The sequence below is a fragment of the Thalassophryne amazonica genome, chromosome 21, assembly GCF_902500255.1.
Source record: "Thalassophryne amazonica chromosome 21, fThaAma1.1, whole genome shotgun sequence".
NCBI classification, from domain to species: Eukaryota; Metazoa; Chordata; class Actinopteri; order Batrachoidiformes; family Batrachoididae; genus Thalassophryne; species Thalassophryne amazonica.
Genome location: NC_047123.1, coordinates 23,459,306 through 23,479,166, shown reverse-complemented (window position 1 = coordinate 23,479,166; position 19,861 = coordinate 23,459,306). Strand labels below are relative to the sequence as shown.

Here is a 19,861-nt window from a genome sequence, read left to right as displayed (position 1 = left end):
TTTGATCCGGATCTGATCCAGATTACAGATTTTTGTGGCGGTTTACATTTAACATTGAAAACCCCATTAAATGTATATTTTACATTATATCTTTATCAAAAATTCCCTAATCACTCTCATATTTGAAAGTGAGATGCACACTGGCACTCACTATCGCCTGACAAAGTTTGATCCAGATCTGATCCAGATTGTGGATTTTGTAGACATTTTAATTTAATATTGAAAACCCCATTAAATGAATATTTTACATTATATCATAATCAAATGTGACCCAATCACTCTCATATTTGAAAGTGAGATACAGACTGGCACTCACTACCGCCTGACAAAGTCTGATCCAGATTGTGAATTTTGCAGACATTTTAATTTAATATCGAAAACCCCATTAAATGTAATTTTTACATTATATCTTAATCAAACATGCCCCAATCACTCTCATATTTGAACGTGAGATGCAGACTGGCACTATCACCTGACAAATTTTGATCTGGATCTGATCCAGATTACAGATTTTATGGCCATTTAAATTTAACATTGAAAACCCCATTAAATGTATATTTTACATTATATCTTTAACAAACATTCCTCAATCACTCTCATATTTGAAAGTGAGATGCACACTGGCACTCATTATTGCCTGACAAAGTTTGATCAGGATCTGATCCAGATTGTGGATTTTGTGGACATTTGAATTTAATATTGAGAAGCCCATTTGGTGTACATTTTGCATTATATCTCAATCAAAAGTGCCTCAGTCACTGTCATTTATGACAATGAGGTGCAAACTGGCACTCTCAATGAATGGACTAAGGTTGAGCCACCTCTGATCCATATTGCGGATTTAGCGGATAACATTGAAAAGCCCTTTTGATCTATATTTTGTGTTATATTTTAGCTTATGAAAAACCACTTCTAACAGGACTTTGACCTCAAAAATTTGTGTTGGCGGAGGTTTGTGCTCCAGTTGTTCCTTTTGAAATGGCAGATTTATGCTTTTCATTTTGGTGGCAGAAGGCCTATTTGTGGCTCCAGTGCACCTTCAAAATTGGAATGTCAGCAGTGGTCACATGACTGCGCGGCGTCTTCATAAATCTTCACTGTTGGCTTTTGTCTGCTGATTTAGGATACAGCATGTCGCCTGTTTCCTGGAACCACAGACTCCCTTCTGGAGTACAGAGGTGCAGCCAAGAAGTAAATGAGAGTGGTAGATAAGAGAATATAAGAAGCAAAGATTAAAAAAAAGCCTTGAAGATAAAAGGAGATGCAGCAAGCATGATAAAGAAAGACAGGATCACAGGAAAACGAGAAGAATGTAATCATTCCTTTATCAGGACTGACCCAGAAAATTTACGATGCTGTGCGGGTTTTTTTTGCTTGTATTATTTTTCTTTTTTCTTGCACAAACTGAACTAGATTATTTTAAAATATAAGTATGACCATGCTTTTAAGATGCACGAGGAATTTCGAACACCGGAGACAGTAAAGCTTGAACTCAGCGACCCACCTGCTCAAAGATCTTGGCACGGAACAAGAAATGTCCAAAACTGGCAAACCGCCCGGACACAAAGGAAATTTTGCTCATGTGGTCAAACAGAATGGACAGAACTCGAAGATTTGTGACTAGAAGCACTTCTGGCATGTCCTGCAGCTCTTATTGTGTTGTCTGTGTAGACCTGAGCGTCATATAAAACACCATATAAAAATACTTTAGCATAATTATGACCTTTTTCTTGCAAATACAGTAGTGTTCAGAATAATAGTAGTGCTGTGTGACTAAAAAGATTAGTCCGGGTTTTGAGTATATTTCTTATTGTTACATGGGAAACAAGGTTCCAGTAGATTCAGTAGATTCTCACAAATCCAACAAGACCAAGCATTCATGATATGCACACTCTTAAGGCTATGAAATTGGGCTATTAGTAAAAAAAAAAAAGTAGAAAAGGGGATGTTCACAATAATAGTAGTGTGGCATTCAGTCAGTGAGTTCGTCAATTGTGTGGAACAATCAGGTGTTAATCAGGTGTCCCCTATGTAAGGATGAAGCCAGCACCTGTTGAACATGCTTTTCTCTTTGAAAGCCTGAGGAAAATGGGACGTTCAAGACATTGATCAGAAGAACAGCGTAGTTTGATTAAAAAGTTGATTGGAGAGGGGAAAACTTATACACAGGTGCAAAAAATTATAGTTTGTTCATCTACAATGATCTCCAATGCTTTAAAATGGACAGAAAACCAGAGACGCGTGGAAGAAAATGGAAAACAACCATCAAAATGGATAGAAGAATAACCAGAATGGCAAAGGCTCACCCAGTGATCAGCTCCAGGATGATCAAAGACAGTCTGGAGTTACCTGTAAGTGCTGTGACAGTTAGAAGACGCCTATGTGAAGCTAATTTATTTGCAAGAATCCCCCGCAAAGTCCCTCTGTTAAATAAAAGACATGTGCAGAAGAGGTTACAATTTGCCAAAGAACATATCAACTGGCCTAAAGAGAAATGGAGGAATATTTTGTGGACTGATGAGAGTAAAATTGTTCTTTTTGGGTCCAAGGGCCACAGACAGTTTGTGAGACGACCCCCAAACTCTGAATTCAAGCCACAGTTCACAGTGAAGTATGGTGGTGCAAGCATCATGATATGGGCATGTTTCTCCTACTATGGTGTTGGGCCTATATATCGCATACCAGGTATCATGGATCAGTTTGGATATGTCAGAATACTTGAAGAGGCCATGTTGCCTTATGCTGAAGTGGACATGCCCTTGAAATGGGTGTTTCAACAAGACAATGACCTCAAGCACACTAGTAAACGAGCAAAATCGTGATTCCAAACCAACAAAATTAATGCCTTGCAGATGTGAAGAAATCATGAAAAACTATGGTTATATAAAGCCGTGGTCACAACCCGCCGTACTTGCACATGCGTGCAGTCTACTTGCAAAAATGTAGGCTAAATTTGGAGATCCGTACGTTGTAAGTACTGCCTCAGTACGAATTTAGGAGCACGCAGACACGCCGTAGAGGTTTTAGTGCATGCAGAACTTTCGCTGCGGTCAGGCTGCGGATTCACCAGCAGTACAGATGACGCACGTTGTGAGTACTGCCTCAATACGGATTCAAAGCAGCACATTTTCATTCAATTACTATTGAATTAACCAAATCCATACGTAGGCAGTACAGATTACGGCACTCACCACATACTATGGAGGCTGACAGACTTGCATGCACGACGCAGCTTCTCACTTGATCTTGGACTTTATTTCCAAACTTCAGCAACACAGACACTCCACAGCTTCAGTCTGATAACTAACTGTAACTTTTCGAGGCAAGTAAACACTCGTACAACTGACCGCTGCAGGCTGGACATGCTCATGCATCGCGGACGCCGAAAAACACCTGCCGCTCCGGTCCAGCTCATAAAAAAGAAAAGAGACGTGCGTTGAGCGTACTCCCTCCCTCCTCTTGCTACTGCCTCCGTACGTTTTCACAAAAACGTAGTGGCCGTGGCATCCGCAGAAAACGTACTGCAAAAAAAAAAACGCACGGTGGGTTGTGACCAGCGCTTAAATACTAGTTTAGTGATTCACAGGATTGCTAAAAAAGCAGTTTGAACATAATAGTTTTGAGTTTGTAGCGTCAACAGCAGATGCTACTGTTATTGTGAACACCCCTTTTTCTACTTTTTTTTACTAATAGCCCAATTTCATAGCCTTAAGAGTGTGCATATCATGAATGCTTGGTCTTGTTGGATTTGTGAGAATCTACTGAATCTACTGGTACCTTGTTTCCCATGTAACAATAAGAAATATACTCAAAACCTGGATTAATCTTTTTAGTCACATAGCACTACTATTATTCTGAACACTACTGTACTCGTAAGTGTATTTTCAGGCTAGTTCTGCAATCTGGCTTGATTTCTAGATCACCAACAACTGAGCTAATGCTGCATTTGATGACAACTGAAATTACAGAAAAATCAAAGAAAATGTCAAGAGAAATGAGAATTTTCATTCTGTAATTTGGGACAGGTTTCTTTACTCTGACTTCTGCCCTTAATTATCCAAATGATGCTGGATTGGAATTATTTTTTAAAGATAATTTCATATTATGATATGTGTTGTCCAACACATTTTGGCCAAGATAATAAAGTCTTTATTTTGCATCTCCTAAATATTAGATGCCCTTTTTGGTCTTTTGAACTCTTCTGTTTCCTCAGTTAAGTGAACTAGTCTGTTGACAAGCATTGGTTCATCTTGAAAGTTAGCATATTTTTCCCCACACATCATACGTCGAACGTATGGAGGTAGAAAATGATGTAATTTCCGGTTCCTACTTTCAAGGTTCATCAAATGCAGCATAACATAGCGAGACCGGTCAGTTGCTACCCATATAAAAAGTTGACCTCTTCAAGGGAATGTATCTGGATCCTTGTCTTTAAACCAAAGATTTAACCTACTTTTTTTTTCTTTTTTTTTCCAGTACATTGGTTCTAAGGAGAATTGGTATTTTAACATTTCCAGTTTTGGGTTGAAACTTATCCTAATTAGAACCTAATTAAATATGTGTTAATAATGTTCCATGTAAGGTTGTGTGACATACCAGTATATATCTTGTAGACATTCTAACAAGGTGTATTGGTATAGTCTGTTGCAGGATATTAAAATTCAACCCGTTGTCCCCCTCATGACACACAGGCAATGGATCAAGTGGGGGATTGCCTGTTTGTATGAAATATGGTGGGGACCTTGTTTGCCACGTGTCTATTACAGTAACCATGAAGGCCAAACAGGAACCTTGAACACAAAATGGTACACGGGGCTCTGGTTAAACATGAAGTCCTCAATGGCGGATCAGGCGGAGAAGACGATGACTTGTTATCTAACGGCTGTGAAGGCGGACGAAGGCTGCAGCAGGTCCTTAAACCCCAATCACCTGGGATTTCCCAGCCGTCGGACCAGGCTATGGATCTGTCAAGGACCGCATGTTTGTCTGAGTGCAACGACATTCCCGTGTTAAACAAACCCACGCACAGGTGTCTCTAGATCAACCATGGTTGTGCTGTCTAGGAAACTATCAAAAGACTGTCTTCCTCACCACGAAGCAAGTCTATTGCAACTGCCACAGTTTCCAAGTTAGGTTATGTTTGGCATACTGTTTAGCCTAGCTAGTCAACTATTTCCAACATTATTTGGAAATAACTTCTTCCTGGTCCCAGGGTTGGGACCAGGAAGCAGAGTTGTAGTCTTACACACCTCTCTACAGCTTCTCTCCCCCTGCCATCCCCTCATTACCCCATCCCCGTAGAGACGGTGTCTGCTCCCAGACCACCAATAACCAGCAAAAATCTATTTAAGCATAAAAATTCAAAAAGAAAAAATAATATAGCACCTTCAACTCCACCACAGACGAAAACAGTTAAATGTGGTCTATTAAACATTAGGTCTCTCTCTTCTAAGTCCCTGTTGGTAAATGATATAATAATTGATCAACATATTGATTTATTCTGCCTTACAGAAACCTGGTTACAGCAGGATGAATATGTTAGTTTAAATGAGTCAACACCCCCGAGTCACACTAACTGTCAGAATGCTCGTAGCACGGGCCGGGGCGGAGGATTAGCAGCAATCTTCCATTCCAGCTTATTAATTAATCAAAAACCCAGACAGAGCTTTAATTCATTTGAAAGCTTGACTTTTAGTCTTGTCCATCCAAATTGGAAGTCCCAAAAAACAGTTTTATTTGTTATTATCTATCGTCCACCTGGTCGTTACTGTGAGTTTCTCTGTGAATTTTCAGACCTTTTGTCTGACTTAGTGCTTAGCTCAGATAAGATAATTATAGTGGGCGATTTTAACATCCACACAGATGCTGAGAATGACAGCCTCAACACTGCATTTAATCTATTATTAGACTCAATTGGCTTTGCTCAAAAAGTAAATGAGTCCACCCACCACTTTAATCATATCTTAGATCTTGTTCTGACTTATGGTATGGAAATAGAAGACTTAACAGTATTCCCTGAAAACTCCCTTCTGTCTGATCATTTCTTAATAACATTTACATTTACTCTGATGGACTACCCAGCAGTGGGGAATAAGTTTCATTACACTAGAAGTCTTTCAGAAAGCGCTGTAACTAGGTTTAAGGATATGATTCCTTCTTTATGTTCTCTAATGCCATATACCAACACAATGCAGAGTAGCTACCTAAACTCTGTAAGTGAGATAGAGTATCTCGTCAATAGTTTTACATCCTCATTGAAGACAACTTTGGATGCTGTAGCTCCTCTGAAAAAGAGAGCTTTAAATCAGAAGTGCCTGACTCCGTGGTATAACTCACAAACTCGTAGCTTAAAGCAGATAACCCGTAAGTTGGAGAGGAAATGGCATCTCACTAATTTAGAAGATCTTCACTTAGCCTGGAAAAGAGTCTGTTGCTCTATAAAAAGCCCTCCGTAAAGCTAGGACATCTTTCTACTCATCACTAATTGAAGAAAATAAGAACAACCCCAGGTTTCTTTTCAGCACTGTAGCCAGGCTGACAAAGAGTCAGAGCTCTATTGAGCTGAGTATTCCATTAACTTTAACTAGTAATGACTTCATGACTTTCTTTGCTAACAAAATTTTAACTATTAGAGAAAAAATTACTCATAACCATCCCAAAGACGTATCGTTATCTTTGGCTGCTTTCAGTGATGCCGGTATTTGGTTAGACTCTTTCTCTCCGATTGTTCTGTCTGAGTTATTTTCATTAGTTACTTCATCCAAACCATCAACATGTTTATTAGACCCCATTCCTACCAGGCTGCTCAAGGAAGCCCTACCATTATTTAATGCTTCGATCTTAAATATGATCAATCTATCTTTGTTAGTTGGCTATGTACCACAGGCTTTTAAGGTGGCAGTAATTAAACCATTACTTAAAAAGCCATCACTTGACCCAGCTATCTTAGCTAATTATAGGCCAATCTCCAACCTTCCTTTTCTCTCAAAAATTCTTGAAACGGTAGTTGTAAAACAGCTAACTGATCATCTGCAGAGGAATGGTCTATTTGAAGAGTTTCAGTCAGGTTTTAGAATTCATCATAGTACAGAAACAGCATTAGTGAAGGTTACAAATGATCTTCTTATGGCCTCGGACAGTGGACTCATCTCTGTGCTTGTTCTGTTAGACCTCAGTGCTGCTTTTGATACTGTTGACCATAAAATTTTATTACAGAGATTAGAGCATGCCATAGGTATTAAAGGCACTGCGCTGCGGTGGTTTGAATCATATTTGTCTAATAGATTACAATTTGTTCATGTAAATGGGGAATCTTCTTCACAGACTAAAGTTAATTATGGAGTTCCACAAGGTTCTGTGCTAGGACCAATTTTATTCACTTTATACATGCTTCCCTTAGGTAGTATTATTAGACGGTATTGCTTAAATTTTCATTGTTACGCAGATGATACCCAGCTTTATCTATCCATGAAGCCAGAGGACACACACCAATTAGCTAAACTGCAGGATTGTCTTACAGACATAAAGACATGGATGACCTCTAATTTCCTGCTTTTAAACTCAGATAAAACTGAAGTTATTGTACTTGGGCCCACAAATCTTAGAAACATGGTGTCTAACCAGATCCTTACTCTGGATGGCATTACCCTGACCTCTAGTAATACTGTGAGAAATCTTGGAGTCATTTTTGATCAGGATATGTCATTCAAAGCGCATATTAAACAAATATGTAGGACTGCTTTTTTGCATTTACGCAATATCTCTAAAATCAGAAAGGTCTTGTCTCAGAGTGATGCTGAAAAACTAATTCATGCATTTATTTCCTCTAGGCTGGACTATTGTAATTCATTATTATCAGGTTGTCCTAAAAGTTCCCTAAAAAGCCTTCAGTTAATTCAAAATGCTGCAGCTAGAGTACTGACAGGGACTAGAAGGCGAGAGCATATCTCACCCATATTGGCCTCTCTTCATTGGCTTCCTGTTAATTCTAGAATAGAATTTAAAATTCTTCTTCTTACTTATAAGGTTTTGAATAATCAGGTCCCATCTTATCTTAGGGACCTCGTAGTACCATATCACCCTAATAGAGCGCTTCGCTCTCAGACTGCAGGCTTACTTGTAGTTCCTAGGGTTTGTAAGAGTAGAATGGGAGGCAGAGCCTTCAGCTTTCAGGCTCCTCTCCTGTGGAACCAGCTCCCAATTCAGATCAGGGAGACAGACACCCTCTCTACTTTTAAGATTAGGCTTAAAACTTTCCTTTTTGCTAAAGCTTATAGTTAGGGCTGGATCAGGTGACCCTGAACCATCCCTTAGTTATGCTGCTATAGACGTAGACTGCTGGGGGGTTCCCATGATGCACTATTTCTTTCTCTTTTTGCTCTGTATGCACCACTCTGCATTTAATCATTAGTGATCGATCTCTGCTCCCCTCCACAGCATGTCTTTTTCCTGGTTCTCTCCCTCAGCCCCAACCAGTCCCAGCAGAAGACTGCCCCTCCCTGAGCCTGGTTCTGCTGGAGGTTTCTTCCTGTTAAAAGGGAGTTTTTCCTTCCCACTGTAGCCAAGTGCTTGCTCAAAGGGGGTCGTTTTGACCGTTGGGGTTTTACATAATTATTGTATGGCCTTGCCTTACAATATAAAGCGCCTTGGGGCAACTGTTTGTTGTGATTTGGCGCTATATAAAAAAAATTGATTGATTGATTGATTGATTGATTATTTCTGTTGACGTTAGTCTGTCCATCTAACACAGTGATCTAAGGATTTGGTAAAAGTCACCAAATTAAACACAATTCCAGCAAAGAGAGTTTTACATTTCATTTATGTTTTGTAATTACGTCTATGTATAAAAGATTTGTTGTGATGGTGAGCATTCTGATCACCAGAATTTCATATCAAGTGGTAGAAAGCCATAATTATATTCTGGGCAGGGGTTTTCTAACCTTGGAAATAGGGGTGCCACACCTCCTTATTTTGGCTTGCTGAAATGCCAGTTTTTAAAAAAAAAAAATTTTAAGTGTTATACCTAGCATACAGCCTTCCCCACAGCGATCAATTCTTCCTTAAATACAGAACATTGACGCCAGGAAATGGCACACCTGTTCATAGTAAACCGCATATTTTTTCAAAAACAGTAAAAACATGGTAAAATGACAGTAACAATGGATAAATATGTCCTATTTCACGCAGCTCCCACCCTCTGTTGTTGTTGTTCCGGTCCTTCAAGAAGCCTCAGAATGCCCCATTTTGACTTCAAATTTTCAAAAGTTCCACTTTTGTGTGATAAACGAAGATGAAAACTAAATTAACAAGAAGGATAGTCAGAGTAGGGCAGTGAGGAAGTCTGATATTGTTTCCCTATTAGGTCTTTATGATGTCATAATGGAAGAAATGATAGGAAAACATGTCTTGCAATGTTTAAGAATATAGAGATAATTGCTTAACAAATGTGGTCACTTGGGAATCAATGAAACACAGCTACAGGCAGGTGTTGGTGGGCCTGTGGGACATTAGAAAAGGGGGCTAGGAATTCTGGGAATGCCACACATGAGGCTGGAGTGGGTGTGGTCACTACAGGTCTGGGTGTCAGCTGTTGGTCTGCACGCTAAATCTAATCAAAGTTCAAGAGGGTGTTAAAGACATAAACGTAACAGTTCCATTCTCACCGGTGTGAGAGTTAACATTCCAACCAGTGTGACCAGAACCGTGTACATGACCTCACAGTTTTGACTTTTAGGTTTCTGTCTAAAACTGCGTATAAGTGGGAATGAATGTATAATAAATTGTCATCTAACATCTCAGCTTTGGAGATTTTCACTTTTGTTGTGTTTTGTGATTTTAGACCAATGAGCAGATAAAACAATTTATTTAAAATAATCCTGTGTAGCTCTTGGAAGCACTAATGGCTTTTGGAAAATTATTTTATTATTATTGGTTTACTTTATGCACATTTATAATATATTTTAATTGTAACAAAATAACAGATTAAATAATATATTACAGTAATAATTGCAGCTATAATAAATCAAATATGGCCTTTTTTTTAATTAATGTATTTACTCATAGTTTGTGCATCTGCTTAGTGCTCATTAAGTGGCATATGAGAAGTAAGTTGCAGGGACGTGACAAACAGTTGTTACTATATTTGTTGCTTTCTGAACCCTGTTGAATGTCTGGTTGTACTGCCAAACAAGAATCGGCTGACATGAATTTTCTGGTTCAGATGACTAAAATTAAGCAGTCCTCCTTTTAAATGCAGCGTTAACTTCATTATTAAAACTCAAAAGGGAATTTATTTGAAATATCTGAGAGTTTAAGGCCTCCTTTAGTTTGTAGGATATGAAAAGCAGTTTACAGTAGAAGTATTTCCAACTCCACGTTGGAAGGCCCAGCTTCTGAAGACTCCTCCCCTACCCAAAGGGGCTGTCACTTATTTTTTAATCTTTTACTGCATCCCTTCAGTTTGTCCAGAGCAGAGTGTCTTCTCTGTGGTGTCATTTTTCAGGTCTTTCCTGGAGGTGCTTTGGCTGCTGGGAATGGTACCCAAGTTGTCCATTAGTTAAATTAGTGGCTCTGCAGGGAAGCTTTGGTTCCCTGTCCCTTGGCCAGCACAGACAAAGCTCAGGCCTGACTGCCATTGTACGTCTGTCAGTCTGAGCTGTCCTCTGCCAGAAAACAAAAAAAAACTGTCAGGACCCTGATCCACTGATAGAGTGCTTTGAGCCAACCTACGCCTTGTTAACTGATGACATTGTGTTCTCGCCGTAAGGTGAAATGACTTTAAAATTGATCATTCGTACTTCCTAGGATTTAATTCAGTGGCTTTAGTGCACTTTTTGTATCACCATTGTGTGTTTCACCCAATTTTGGTGTTTATATTTTGCAATGCTCTCTGTCAGAAAAACTGTTTCGGAATGCAGTGGCAGCACTATTTAAGGAACTAACAGGATCCCAACAGGTGGAGCCACTGATCATAAAATATGATGGCTTGGTTGAGACAAAAGCATTTAGGTGCCTATTATTTGAAAAAGCATTTTAGAGTATATTGTGGTAACTAAAAATGGGATGAATTGGGTGCAGTTCACCACTTAGCAATGCTGCGTTAACCCTCATGGCATCAACTTTTAGACACTCTTCCTGACACACTTAAGCAGAGGTGGGTAATCCTGGCTTCAATGAGTGCAAGTCCCACCATGTATTATTTCTATGTGCGCCTAGAACAGATGATTTCACTGATTAAGTCATCTACCTGCTTCACGTTTTGAACTAATTACAGTTAGCTGGTTAAGTGGGTGGATGGATCAAATATGTGGCAGGACTTTTACTCATTGAAGCCAGGATTACCCACCTCTGCACTTAAGAGCCTATCTTGATGATCAATGGTCAAAAGTGCATAGCACAATTGCATTTGGGGCATGTCCAACTCTATTTTCCTTTGGGGTGTAATCTGAGTGCAGACTAGAGTTTGTATTTATTCTCTTAATTAATGACGGGCATGTTTTGGGCTTAACATAATATGGCGAAGGAGCGGGGGGTGTCTTGGAAAGGTCAGTCAAACTCGTACTAGTTTTGAACATGTTAAAAATTTTGGGGAGCTCAGCTGGACTCCCTGCCACCTCAGCTCAATGTGTGCTTTGCTTAAGGCAGACCGGAGCAGGTTGGATACAACTCAGCCTCCAGTTTTCACAACCGACATGGAAAACATTAACCGAAAACCAGAAACCTCAGATATCAAGAGATGAGGACAAGCTCACCCAGAGAGTAAGCCAAATTCACCCAAATGCAGATAGGACTGAGGTGTGGAGAGTCTGTCTAATTGTTGCAAGTGGTGTGCCTACTCTGGAGGATTTGGCGCAGAATACAGATGGGGAGACATCGTTTGGGGAAATGTGGCAAATTGTTTTTGGTCCATTACAACGATACACTGTGCCAGACTCAGTCAGGTAGAAGAGCTGGTTAACAGCCAGAGTTCACAGGTTCCGCTATTTAGAATGCAAACTCAAGCAAGTGGTTTTCTGGTGAGGTAACAAATCTGCAGCAGTGCATTAAAGTACGCCAACATAGAACAGCTGCAAAAGCTCCCTGAGGTGAAGCACTAAGGTGAAGTTTTCTATCTGTCCATGAGCGTTTGCTTTTATTTTGTTGGGCTATGGCACAGTTGCTTTCTGCTACCACACACTGCACGTGGCTCACACTGGGTGTGAAAATAACTGCATAGGTTGTACACAAGGAATAACATTTGAGCCACATGGTGCGCTACTTTGCTCTGGTTGAAAATTGTGTCCTTCGAAATTCACGTTTTGTGAAAATCTAAAGTCTTGCAATAGTGTCAGTTATGGTTTACAAAGGCTTCATATTCTCATTGCATTACTTTGTGCCTCTGTACTGTGTTGTGCCACAAGGAGGCTCTCATGAAGCATCATTATTAAAGATTTTGTGTATGAGGCCCGCCAGATGTTTCATGTGTTTGCAATTTATCCAAACTTTTAGAAGAAAAAAACTATTGACTTAGTGTCTCAACTTTCTGTTCCTTCAGCCTCTGCAGAAGAATGGACAAATCTCCAGCATGAGCAGTCTGAACGGACACTCCGAGGACAACACGCTGGCAGAAGGTGGGCGTGTCATTTATTTTCAGCGGGCAGTCACAACGGTTGTGTGCATTTCTGTTTGGAATTTTGTGCTGTTTCGTTAAATGCAACAGTTTTTATTTGTTTGCGGGGGGGGGGGGGGGGGGGGGGTCGATTTTCACTGTGTGTGTCCAGTGTGAACATGCAGATGTCTGTATAGCTCTACAAGGTCTGCTTGATTCTATACTAATCCCTCTGTCAACACACAGAGGACACCTCCACGGCGTTTTCAGAAAAGTGCCTTGCACACATACCAAGTTGTACTCCGAACACACGCACACACACTTTCACTCCTCCTTAATCCATCAGCGGATTACACACGCATCATGCACATGCACATACACATTTCCCTGGAAAAGCATGCAATGAGAATTTGGACACTTTGTGCATTGTGCATACTGTGCAAGACTGGATAGTGGAAAATGCACGTGACAGACTCAAACATGCACTTAGCCAATTTTGTTTTGTTTTGCATGATTTCTTACATTTCTGACTTTTGAGGAAGATAACGATTGTCAACAAATTGCGGCCTGCTGGTGGGTGTGGTTTGTGAGCTTTTATTTGTTGTGCAATACAATGTGCTGAAGAGGCATGTGGCCTTGTTTTTACAGTTTCATTTCAACCGTGCACAGTAGTAGCGCATGCTGGGGTATAGCTTTCGGTACTGTGTTTTTGTCTGTCCGTCGGTCGGAAAAATAAGTTAGAGTTTTATCCGATTTGTACCAAACCTGGTGGAATGTTTGAGGGTTAGCTAAGGGCAAATTTAATTAATTTTGAGAAAAATCTGTTAAGAGTCAAAATCAGACCAAATTCAACATTTTGGCCCAAAGCTTTTAGGGCAGCCATTTGTAAACTTCACAACATCGGTACCTACTGTTGAATGTGAAAATCTTCTGCTGGCCACCCAAACTTTAAATCACAATTTTGTTCAACATGAGACTATGATGACAAGTTTCCTTAGATATAAAGGTGCATGTCAAAAAAAATTTGAATATCATGTAAAAGTTTCATATTTTTAGTCAGGTATTTCAGAAAGTAAAAATTTAATATTTTAAATTCATTACATATAAACTCAAATGTTTCCAACATTTCTTTATTTTAATACTGATTATTTTGGCCACCAGCTACAAAATTGAAAATGCGTGAATCAAAATATTTTGCAAAATCAATCCAAAAAAGGATTTACAGTATAAGACTGAAATGTCAAACTTCTGAAACATATGTTCATTTGTGCACTCACTACTTCATTGGAGCTCCTTTTACAGGAATTACCACATCAATGCAGTGTGGCACTGCTGATGTGTTATAGAAGCAACGATGGCTTTGATAGTGGCCTTCAGCTCATCTGTTTTGTTGGGGAATCAATGACAAAATCCCAACAGACAATATCCCAGTAGACAGAATCCCAAACCCTTATTACAAAAATGTACAAAATCCCAGTCTCATTCCAAAATCCCATCTCACTTGAACCCTAACCCTATTATATTTTATATTATATTTATTCATGAGACTGGGATTTTGTCCACTTTTGTAATAAGGAGTTGGGATTCTGTCCACTGGGATTATCTCTATTGGGATTTTGTCTGTTGGGATTTTGTCCACTTTTGTAATAAGGAGTTGGGATTCTGTCCACTGGGATTATCTCTTTTGGGATTTTGTCTGTTGGGATTTTGTCCACTTTTGTAATAAGGAGTTGGGATTCTGTCCACTGGGATTATCTCTTTTGGGATTTTGTCTGTTGGGATTTTGTCCCGTCACCATTGTTGGGTCTGGTGACTCATTTTCTTCTTAACAATACCTCGTCGAAAATCTTTGAGGTATTTTCTGTGGAACAAATAAAGTACAGTAATATCAAGGCCAACAAACCAGTTGCTAGTAGATTTGACTAGGACAAAGTGGTTGAATTTTGTCAAGGCCACACATAACCATGTATTACGGTATGGCATCACTGATTCACGAACAATTAGTTTGCATGAGTTGGTGACAAATGTTGTTCCAATAGTTCTATTTCCTGTGACTATTTGCATCAGTTTTATGGTGAATTATTATCATTTTGGGGAAATAGCATCACACTATAGCTGAACATTAGTCCACAAACTGTGCCATTTTACTTTTGACCAAAAGGAGACATATTTGCATATAATGATCATAATATTTATCTTACACACACATGTCCCGCCCTTAGGTTCAGTTGGACCTCGCATGGTAGCCGTATTCATCTTAAAACACAATGATACACCCCAATCTATTTCAAAAACTATTTAGTGTGGTATCTTTATCTGTTCAAGGAGTAGTAACCCCGAGCCCTCTTTAGTACTGAGTCAGTATGTAAAATGATGTGACACATAGGCTACAGTATAATTCAACTGCTTAAATAACTGTTTTTTTAATTGAAGTAGTTCTATAGGACATCTCTAAATTAGTTAATAATGTTTTTCCAGAATTAAATAGAATCTGTAAACATTATTTGGTTTCATGTGCAAAAACTTCCAAGTCATATCATATGAGAAATCTTTTTTTTTTGTCATTGACGGCTCTGACTGCAGGTTTATTTAATAAGCTGTACAACAGAATAACATTGAGGCTGCAAGATTGTCAGTAAGAAGAGTTTTGATGAAAAAGTTGGTGAATCCGAGCACATTCTGAGCAGGTATTGGGCTCCTCAGGGACGTTAAATATGGCCGTCTCGGGATTACATTAGTATTATTAATAGATGATATTCTGTAGTTTTAAAGGCTATACACTGTTCACTGGCCACATCTAATCCCATGGTGCATCACTGGAAATCTGGCCTGCAATCAGGTAGTTAGTGTCACAAGTAAAGAGGTTTAAGCCTGTTGTTTTCCATTCAAACTAAAAACTGCTCAGTTGATTGCATTAATTCAGTGTGGGATCATTGAAGGAAAATCTACACCCAGTTGGCACACAATTTTAGACTATTAACTCAAAGTGCTGGGTGGAGTTCTTCAGAAGCAGGTGGGCGTGCCGTCCATTTACAACGTATTCTAATCCTCATACTAAGCAGTGACCTGAAGGATTAAAGATACAAATGAGTTTAGCTGGGCTTATCCTGAGGGACCAGGTGAGGAGCTCGGACATCTGGAAAAACTTTCGGTTTAAAAGGAGCCAGTCGAGAAAACTCAGGCTGTGGATTAGGATGCCCCCTGGAGGTTTTTATAGCCTGTCCAACTGGAAGGGCATCGCAGTGATCACATTATCTCATGTGGGCTGGAAACACTATGGGAAATTCCGGGAGGAATTGTAGGATGTGTATAAAATCCCATTTGTAACCCCTCAGCTGAAACGTGCCATGTGATCCTTGTCCATGTACGAACACAGCTGGAAAAAAGGAAACATACAAGATGGAAGACGGAGCACAGAGGAAAGGAGCTCAGAAGAGTGAAAGGAAGGGGAGCGATAGAATGGGACTGAGACAAGATAGGGGAGTGGAAGGTATGGAGGGGTGCACATCCCAACAATGCTATGCCTGCTGTACAGGCTGATAGTGGCAGAAATGCATTGTGGGGGACAGGAAGAGAAGTGGAATTTCTCTGATAACAAAAAATAACAAACACCAGCCTCCACATTAAAAGACTTGACGCATGACTATGAGCAAACGCACAAACATCCTCCATATCTATCAGGTAAACTAGAGAATTTACAATTTCCACTTGTCACCTCCAGCGTGTTTAAAGTAATACGACCACATCGGTACAGGGATCCCTGAATCGATCTAAAGGGATTATATAAGATCGATTGGGGTGTTAGAAATTGGCATTCATCTTCAAACTGTTATAAAACTGTCATAACTTTTTAAGACTAACATCAATATATACATTAGTGGTAAGCGGTATAATGGTGACTGTTCAGCGCCTTGCAAAGGCTTGAGCTTTTACACATTTTAATTTGTTTGTGCCATTTCAAACACTAAAAGTAATTCAGGCTTTTCTATATTTATAAAATGATCTTCCTTGCTGTGCTGATGCTGTGTTCGATTGTGTTTGGAACTCTAAAAAATGAGCTCTGAATTGGAAACGTGCAGTTGAATGGCCGTTCAAGTCAGAATTCCACATCAGGAACTCGGATCCCTGAAGACTAAGGTTGCCAATCCCTCATGTCACCCCATTGTTGGTAAACAGTATTACCTTTTCATCAGTTTATACCTGTATGTCATGTTTGATGGCGAATTATGCAGTAAATGAATCTGGCAGGTCCTGACTTCAGTTGTGGGGCTTTGTGTTGCTCTCAGTACAGTGATGGGTTGCAAACATGTGACAATCACCTTCCCATGATGGAGGATGAAAATATTGTAGAAATGAGCGTGATATCTCTTTCCTGAGCAAATACACTGGAACGCATTTAGATTGGATGTCGTATATAGCAACTCAGAATTAATGACTTTTAACATACGATTAAACGCAGCACTAAAACAATTAGCTTCTTCTTTTGGGTCCCCCAGTGGTGAGCACAAGGGTGAGCAGAGGCTCTACCAGTGTGCTGCAGAACAGTAGCAAAAACCTACCACTGTTGGCTTGTTCCAATTTATCATGGAAAATGAGTGTCTACATTAAAGAATTCCACAATAAAAATTGTCCATGAATCATATCGTAGGTCAAGAATGGAGATAAAGTGATGGTAAATGCATTGCATTGAATTGAACATGTTTGGGAAAAGAAACAAGAGATATGTGCTTCATAATGTTACCAACACAAAGTTAGACTTATTAACTGTAACAAGTGATTCAAGAATGTGCTCATGTAGTGTTGGGGAACATAACTTTAAGTGATCAACCACTTAAGATTCTTATGTTTAGTGTTTAATTCTCTGTTTTAATTCTGAATTAGAGAAATTAGGATTTAAAATGTGCTGGAGACAAAATTCAAATCCTATTGTGTTTTGCAGAATTTATTTATTGCTTAGTATTTTTATTTGACAAATCATAATTTTGAGTATGGTTTGATATGTAAAGTTGAGGTGTCTTAAGTAGGATGTCTGTGTGAAGTTATTTTCCAGTGTCTCCATCGCTAGTTGAGTCCGTTGTGAATGTGACTACTGTGTGACTTGTTGAAGGACATAAAAGGGCGGGCATAACCTCAAATCACGACAGGTCATTTGCATATATATATATATATATATATATATATATATATATATATATATATATACTCAAAGTTTACAGGAAGGTGGTTTCTGCCCGACCTGTGCGTGAGAATCGACAAAAACAAAAAGAGTAATCTAGCATTTCAGAGGTCCTTATGTAATATTGTCAAATAATTGTGAAAGTATGTGTTTGCTTTTTTAAACTGGTAGTAGTGCCAGTTTAGCGAGGAACACCCAGAAAACAGGTCATTAAGGCTGTGGAATGCAGTTTACGGCAGGTTATTTGACATAAAAGTACTGGATGAATATTGCATGAGTCAAGAAATGTGAAGGGAGTGCTCCACAACGTTGCACTCCAAAAGGGATTCTCGGAGAGCACTCTGAAGAAGAAAATATAGATAACGATGAAGAAAGACAGACACGTGGAACAAACTGTGCTCGGTGAATGACGCAGTCCGTTACAATCTCTTACAAAATAATTGAAGCACTGTGTTCCTCCAATCCTACACCTCATCCACCTCCAGTCATAGAAAGTGACAACTCAGCAACTCAGCTGTACTGTCTCATTGGGTCCACTATTTGGAGCGGTTTAAGCCTAAATTCTCCCACCAGAATAACGAACTTGGACATCTAGACATGAAAACCATAGAATGTCAGAGATTACAAATATGGTGAAACTGTTGAGGGCAGGTAAAGGTGCAGGGATCTTTCTTTACAGTGAATTATGGCATTCATCAGGGTTGTGGTCTGGCTCCTATTCTGCTCAGTGCTTGCATGGACTATTGGGTAGGGTTGTGGAGTCCAGTGATTTGGATGCCGTTGTCAGTCAGCGAAAGCTCACTAGCCTTGATGTTGCAGATGATGATGTGATCTTTGTGGAATTAGCTGATACCCTGACTGTAGCACTTGAGGAGTTGAGTTAGGAGTCATAGTGTCAGGGCTTGCAACTGTCCTGGATAAAGACTAAAACCTGTGTTTTATGATTTCAGCAGGTTTGCACCCAAAAATACAGACAGAGACCAGCAGGAGTGAAAAATAAAGAGTTTATTTACCAAAGCTGAAGTTGCCATGAGAGCCCAAAACCGAGGAACAGTCCAAACAGACAGGAACAATAGAGGAAAGTAGGCAGCAGCGCCAGGAACAGGGGCGACGAGTAAACACAGAACTGACTACTAACAACAGCAGCAGAACAAACCGGAATAACCCAGCCAGGTGAAGGCAGAATGGTGACAAACTTAGTGACATGTAATGAGAAGATGAGAGACAGGCGTGGTGATTGTGATGCAACACACCTGTGAAGGAAGATCAAGGCTGGATCTCAGTTCTACCCCTTCCCATCTGTTTTTTGCGGGCACGAGAAGGGGGTCTCAATTCTCTTTTTGGAGCAGGCGGAGGGGTAAGCAGAGGGCTACAAACCCCTTCAAACGGAGTGAATCTAGATGCACACTCCGTTTGAAGGGGTAGGAGGAGCTTACTGCTCTCTCCAAAGAAACAAACATGGCATTGAAAGAGCTGCACAAATGTAAGCGGCTTTCATTACAAATTACACTGTTTAGAAAGTTATAACTTGCCATAAAACTTTACAGGCAATTAATTACCTATGACAGCAACGTGTATGCTCCTGGATGCATGTTGCGTATATTGCCGTTCTGAAGAATATCTTAACTTCGCTTGTGCGCTGAGGCGTTATAATGCATATACACAGGAACGCTACTATAATACACTTTTATTTCTCCCAATGGAGAAAATCATGATAAAGGATAAGCATGTTAATTTGTATGTTCATAAATCTTTGGATAATAGCGACCCCTGCTGTTGGATTTCAAGGTCTGCAACGTGTGTATTTTGTAAGCAAACAGCGAGCCCTGAGCACACTCGTCTCCTAATAAGCTTTCAGGCAGAAAATGAGGAGAAGTTTCATCAATGGGAGTAAGTTGGAAAATATATACACACACATCTATATGTGTAACACATAACCTGACGTTCTAATAGACTGATATTATTTGTCAAGGAAATTTCTAAAGGAAATGGGGCTGGATGCAAAAAATGGGAGAATTTGAAAAAGAAATATAAGGTTAACAGAACTAGATGCAGCCCATAACATACATACAGGTGCTGGTCATATAATTAGAATATCA

The 19,861-nt window shown here is 39.6% G+C and overlaps 1 protein-coding gene across 2 annotated transcripts in view; it reads left to right on the top strand.

Annotated features, from left to right (window-relative positions):
* akap12b (A kinase (PRKA) anchor protein 12b) overlaps positions 1-19,861 on the top strand; it is a 61,331-nt gene that overhangs the window by 13,093 nt on the left and 28,377 nt on the right. For both annotated transcript variants that reach the window (XM_034162466.1, XM_034162465.1), the window contains exon 2: positions 12,533-12,608. In XM_034162466.1, coding sequence (XP_034018357.1) covers positions 12,533-12,608 — 76 coding nt within the window. The remainder of the gene's footprint in view (positions 1-12,532; positions 12,609-19,861) is intronic.